The sequence below is a fragment of the Oratosquilla oratoria genome, chromosome 5 (genome assembly GCF_046742065.1).
Source record: "Oratosquilla oratoria isolate Oo_2021 chromosome 5, ASM4674206v1, whole genome shotgun sequence".
Lineage (NCBI taxonomy): Eukaryota > Metazoa > Arthropoda > Malacostraca > Stomatopoda > Squillidae > Oratosquilla > Oratosquilla oratoria.
The window spans coordinates 29,157,246-29,163,407 of NC_134781.1; the positions used below are offsets into that span (position 1 = coordinate 29,157,246).

At 44.4% G+C, this 6,162-nt stretch overlaps 1 protein-coding gene across 1 annotated transcript in view; it reads right to left on the bottom strand.

Annotated features, from left to right (window-relative positions):
* Positions 1-376: 376 nt before the first annotated feature.
* The window catches only part of LOC143025712 (uncharacterized), a 20,252-nt gene continuing 14,466 nt past the window's right edge, over positions 377-6,162 (bottom strand). The window contains exons 2-5 of the mRNA XM_076185714.1: positions 3,455-3,587; positions 1,574-2,146; positions 1,289-1,441; positions 377-1,113 (exon numbers count right to left, since the gene is read on the bottom strand). Coding sequence (XP_076041829.1) covers positions 377-1,113; positions 1,289-1,441; positions 1,574-2,146; positions 3,455-3,587 — 1,596 coding nt within the window. The remainder of the gene's footprint in view (positions 1,114-1,288; positions 1,442-1,573; positions 2,147-3,454; positions 3,588-6,162) is intronic.

A 6,162-nucleotide genomic window follows, 5' to 3' on the forward strand; every position in this document is an offset into this window, starting at 1 on the left:
TGGGTGATTTCAATTTTACTGACATTGATTGGACGACCCTACAACATGGCCATATATCGTGGCTATCCCTCTCTCTTCAGAGGATGATGGTCTTCGTTCTGGTCTGAGTGTGGTTATTTGTGCACCCGAAGGTGGCTGATGAGACCAATTCGGGCTCTGAAGGATCTTCCGCATGTTGGGCACGTTGTTCCTTGCGGGAGATCTGGTTTCGGTTGGAGTTGCCTCTCCTTCCTCCTTCGCTTTTCTTCCAACTCTTCACATCGGTTTGTTTCGCATGTTGTTGTTCCTTCGCGAATGGTGGACCTCCAGAAGTTTCGGTCTCTTGCATTTTCCTCCCAGTTGTTGAAGTCGATGTTACACTTTTTCATGTTGGCCTTCAACAGATCCTTGTATCTCTTCTTCTGTCCTCCTTCCGATTCCCTTCTTTCAGTTGAGAATAGAAAATCTGTTTTGGTAAACAGTCGTCGGACATTCGAACAACATGCCCACTCCATCTCAGTTGACTTTTGATGATGTGAGCCTCAATGCTTGTTGCGTTGGCTGCTTTCGGGACGCTGACATTAGTTCTTCTGTCTTCCCAACTGATGTTCAGGATACTTCGTAGACATCTTTGATGAAACTTTTCCAACGTGTCCAGATGGCGACGGTACGTTGTCCAGGTTTTGGATGCGTACAGAGGTGTTGGGATGACAACTGCGTTGTACACGGCCATTTTGGTGTCGGTTCTGATATCATGGTCTTGAAAGATTCTGTTGCGGAGACGACGGAAAGCAGTTCCAGCACACTTCAGTCGATGTTGAATCTCATCATTCAGGTCAAGATTTGATGATAGATGACTACCAAGATAAGGAAAATGATCCACGTTTTCGAGGGTTGTTTCTCCAAGCTTGATTGATGGTTCTCTTCTGGTTGGATCATTAGGAGATGGTTGATATAGTATCTGGGTCTTCTTGGAGTTGATGGTGAGACCAAGGGAGATGTATACTTTGTTGAAGGCATTCAGGATCCGTTGAAGGTCCTCTTCTGAAAGAGCTGCAATGATGTTGTCGTCTGCATATTGCAGGAGGATGTCTTGGTTTTGGACTTGAGACGGGCAAGATTGAACAGTTTCCCCTGTGTTCGATAGACAACTTCTATTCCTGATGGGAGATCATCTTTGATGATGTGCAGGATGGTGGCAATAAAGATGATAAACAAAGTTGGGGCGATTACACATCCTTGTTTTACTACCGTATTTACTTGGAAAAGATCAGCTGTTCCGTTATTGACAAATACATTGGAAACATGCCATCATGAAGGAGTCTTGGGATGCGAATATACTTTGGAGGGCATCCATAGGTGGAGAGAGTGTTCCAAAGAAGTTCTCTTGACACAGAGTCGAACGCCTTGGTCAGATCAATGAAGGCCATGTATAATGGTTGGTACTGTTCACGGCATTTTTCTTGGGGTTGACGCAAGGTGAAAATCATATCAGTTGTTCCCGGAGTCGGTCTAAAACCCGTTTGAGTCTCTGGAAGGATTTTCTCAGCCAGAGGTTTTCAGCGGTTGTTCATAATCCTAGCAAGTACCTTACCAGCAGTTGCCAACAGGGAGATTCCCCTGTAATTTCCACATTCAGATCGATCTCCCTTCCTCTTGTAGATAGTTATAATGGCTGAATCTCTGAGGTCAGATGGTAACTCCTCACTGGTCCAGATCTTGATGAGGAGCTGGTGCAGTTGGTAGTGGAGTAAGTTACCACCGATTTTATAAATCTCAGCAGGGATCCCGTCCAGCCCAGCAGCCTTGTTGTTCTTTAGGGTTTTGATGGCTTCTTTTACTTCAGCAAGGGTTGATAAGTTGCTTAGAGAATCTTGAATTGGTTGTTTTGGGACAGAGTTTAGGACGTCACTGTCGAAAGTGGTGTCTTGATTTAGGAGGTCTTCGAAGTGTTCTTTCCATCTCGCATTTATTTCGGCATTGCTTTTGAGGATGGTTGAACCGTCCTTGCTTCTCAGTGGGGCTTGACCACTGGTTGATGGTCCAAAGATTGCTTTGGTGGCACTGAAGAAGCCTCTGGAGTCGTTGGCATCTGCAAGTTGCTGAATTTCCTTTGCCTTGTCCCTCCACCATTGGTTTTTCAGGTTTCGAGTGATATAGGTAGTCGCTTGATAGATTTTCTCGGCCACAATTACTTAGTTCAGCTAGTAAACGAGCCCGCAAGACATGGAAACTTACTCCATCTATTGATCACTAGCGGCGAAAGCATGATAACCAATGTAGAAGTCGGTGAAACTATTGCAAATAGCTATCACAACACATTTTAAGAAATTTAGTGACTGAGTTTGGGAAGGTGTGCAAAAGAAGGAAGTTAAAGATAAATGTGGGTAAAAGTAAGGTGATAAGATGTACCAGAGGAGAATATGGCATCAAATTAAGGGAGAGAGACTGGAGGAAGTGGATAGTTTTAGATACTTGGGTGCGAATGTGGCGAAAAAAGGAGCAGAAATGGAAGTGGAATGTAGATTGAAAGAAGTAAGTAAATGCCTTGGTTGATTATTAAAAAGAGTAATGAGAAACAGACGTTTGGGAATGGATGCTAAGAGGAGATTGTATGGAGTGATTGTGCTGACAGCACTGTATGGGGCAGAAACATGGAACATAAGAGAGGAAGAGTTTGAATGTATTTAAGATGAAATGCCTGAGAAGTATGGTAGGGGTTACTAGGCTAGATAGAGTGAGAAACAACGAGGTGAGCAAGAGAACGGGGTGGAAAGAGAGTTGAGAGATAGGGTTGAAGAAAACTATTAGGATGGTTTGTACACATGGAAAGAATGAGTGAAGAAAGATTAGTAAAAGAGGTGTGCAAGGGCAGAGGTGGAAGGAGTGAACATGAGGGGGCGATCAAGGATGAGATGGATGGATGGGGTAAAAGAAGGACTGGGAAAAAAAAGGGCAATGTCTGTTGAGGAAGAAAGGGAGAAGACAAAAGATAGGGGTCAGTGGAGAATAGTTGTGTACGGATGATGCTATGATGTATGGAAGGAAATGAGTGGGGGATGGGGGGGGAGAGGAAGTATGTGTGAATATCATCTTGACGCGGTCCAAAGGGATTTCTACCCGTCTTCTCTTTTTCTACATGACGGGGTGAAGAGGGAGGTCGCCGATTAAATGAAGCAGCTTTGCTGTAGATGTGATGTGTCTTGCTACATTGCTTCTGACACAGGGCAGTGGGTAAGATGGAGGGATGACCTGTAATCCAGGAGGAGCCAAGATAAGAGGGAGGGAGGGGAGGAAGTGGGAATGGAGTACGTGGGGATAGAATGGGTAGGAGTGAATTTTATGCCTTTGTTTTTGGTTACCTCCCTTGTAAAGGGGAAAACAGTTTATGTATACGAGGGTCATTCAAAAATTTCTGAGCCCCCCTTCACAAAATTCTAATCAGAAGATTTATTACAAAAAATTTATTTGTCACTTTCAATATATTCTCCATTCTTGGTTATGACGGCTTCCCAGCGCTGAGGAAGTTTGGGAACACCATTTCCCTGGCCTTCACGTTGGATGGTCTTCAGGCGGTTGGAAACGGCGATGTTTATCTCATCTTCGTCCTGAAATCGTTGACCACGCAGCGGCTCTTTGAGGATTGCAAACAGGTGGAAGTCACATGGAGAGAGGTCTGGGTCTCATCCCCGGTTACTATTCTGTCCAAGAAAGCATCTCCTTCCCTCCTTAACCGTCGAAGATGCGCACGAGCCAGTGTGATGCGGCAGGCCTTCTGCTCGTCGGTGAGGAGGTGTGGAACCCACCGCGCACACTTCTTCCGCTTCTGCAGTTTGTTGTGGAGGATATCCCAAACGTTTCCTTCAGATATCCCAACCTTCAGATATCCACAACCTCTACCTGTCCTAAACCCACACTGTTCCTCACCAATTACTATCTCTGTTCCTCTCCTAATCTTCTCAATCAAAACCCTCCCATAAGCCTTCCCAACTACACTTAACAAGCTGATCCCTCTGAAACTACTACACTCACATTTGTCCCCCTTTCCCTTGTAAAGCGGAACTATACAGGCACTCCTCCAGTCCTCCGGCACTCTATCCTCTCTTAAACAAACATTAAATAACCTCACCAGCCAGTCCACCATCACTGTACCTCCTTTCTTCAGACATTCTGCATGGCATCCATCCAGACCAGGTGCCTTACCTGCTCTCATCTTAACAGCTGCTTTCACTTCATCCTTCCCTATTTCTCCTCAATTTTCCTCATTCATCACTTTCATTTTCTTAGCGCTTCCCACTGCAACTATCTTTCCCTCCCTATCCTCCTTCACATTTAGCAACTCCCTAAAATACTCTGCCCACCTTCCTCTCACTGCCTTCTCTCCCATTATAATCTCTCCATCTGCACCTTTTACCTTTTCTTTACTTGATTCACCTCCTCTTCCTCTTTTAATTTCTTTCCAAAACATCCCTTTATTACTTTCAAAATTTTCTGTCAAACTCTTACCCCATTTCACATCTGCTCTCCTCTTTGCTTCCTTTATCTTATGCTTAACTTCCCTTCTCTTTACTTGGTACCTCTCATACGATTCCCTCGTCCTAATTTGTAGCCAATCTATGAATGCCTGTTTCTTCTCTTCTACGCCCTTCTTTGCTTCCTCATCCCACCACTCACTACCCTTCCTTCTATTTCCTCCTGCCCTCCTTGTTCCACACACCATCTTTGCACACCTTATGACTCCCTCCTTAAACCATCCCCATTCTTCCTCCATTCCTAGTTCTACTCTATCCTTCACTCCGTCCCACTCCTCTCTCAGCCTCTTCTAATACTCATTCTCCTTTTCTTTCTCATTTAAGCAGTTCACTCTAAGTACCTCCCTACCTTCTGCCCTTTTCCTCTTTCTCCACCTATTCTCCACTCTCAATTTACCTTCCACCAAAAAATTATCTGATATTCCCCCACTTTCTCCCCTTAGAACATGTACATCCTTATCTCTTCATACCGTACTCCTGGTCACCACTATATATTCATAAACGCTCTATCTGCCACCCTTCCATCCACCACCCTCTCCCATGTGTACTTATGCTTGAATTTCTTCCTAAAACTGTATTTGCTATCATTAACTCTCTTTCAAGACACATCTCCACCATCATTTCTCCACTACGATTTTTACCTGGAACTCCATACTTCCCAAACACTCCGTCTATTGGTTCGTTTCCTACCCTAGCTTTCAGGTCTCCCAATACAACTACATTGACATTTCTTCCTAATCCCTCTATGCACTCATTTATATCTACCTAAAAAGCCTCCCTTTCCCCAACGATCTTCTCACTACCAGGCCCATACGCACTTACAAAAACCCACATCTCCCTTCCCAGCTTCACCTTCATCCACATCAACCTTGATGAACCTCCTTCCACTCCACTACACGCTTACTTATCTCTTCACTTACTAGTATAGCCACCCCTTCTCTCCCTCGTCCACTCTTCACTCCTGAGTACCTCCCAGCTACACTCCCAAACTCACATTCGCCCTTCCCTTTCATTTTAGCACATTCATCTTTCTTTTTGCAAACATACTACCTATCTCTTCCCTTTTATTCACATGTGTACCACATTCAGGCACATTAAAAGACCCAAACCTTAGGGTACTGGTTGGAAAACTCCCAGACCCTCTTATGCCTTTATTATTTTCTTGGAATGTCCCCTTTGGGGCTACAGGTAGTAGGACTCCTAATCCCATCCCCTGTCCCATTTTATTGTCGCCTCTTACGACTCAAGTGGATGAATTTGTGTGCAGCATTCTCTTCCCCCACCACAGGGTAGGCAAATAAAGGAAATTAGTATTCAGAGAAATGGTACAGGACAGTAACAAGGGGTTGGGAGACAGCATAACGGAGGGACAGTCTTAGTATAAAAGTGTCATCATTTCTCTATGAACAGAGTTTTCCTCTATCACAGACAAAAATGATGTATGCCTCTGGTCCGTAGGGGCACCCCATATAGACCCTAAAGTATCAACTGCATGCTACTCTGCCACAATAACATGCATCCAATACCCCAGACGGGAATTGACATCAAAAGTGACAAAATTTTCACACTGAATGAGAATCAGACAAGAAATAATGGTCTCTCAAACTGTCAGGAAATAGATTTATTAAAGTGGGTAGAAATAACTTCGCCA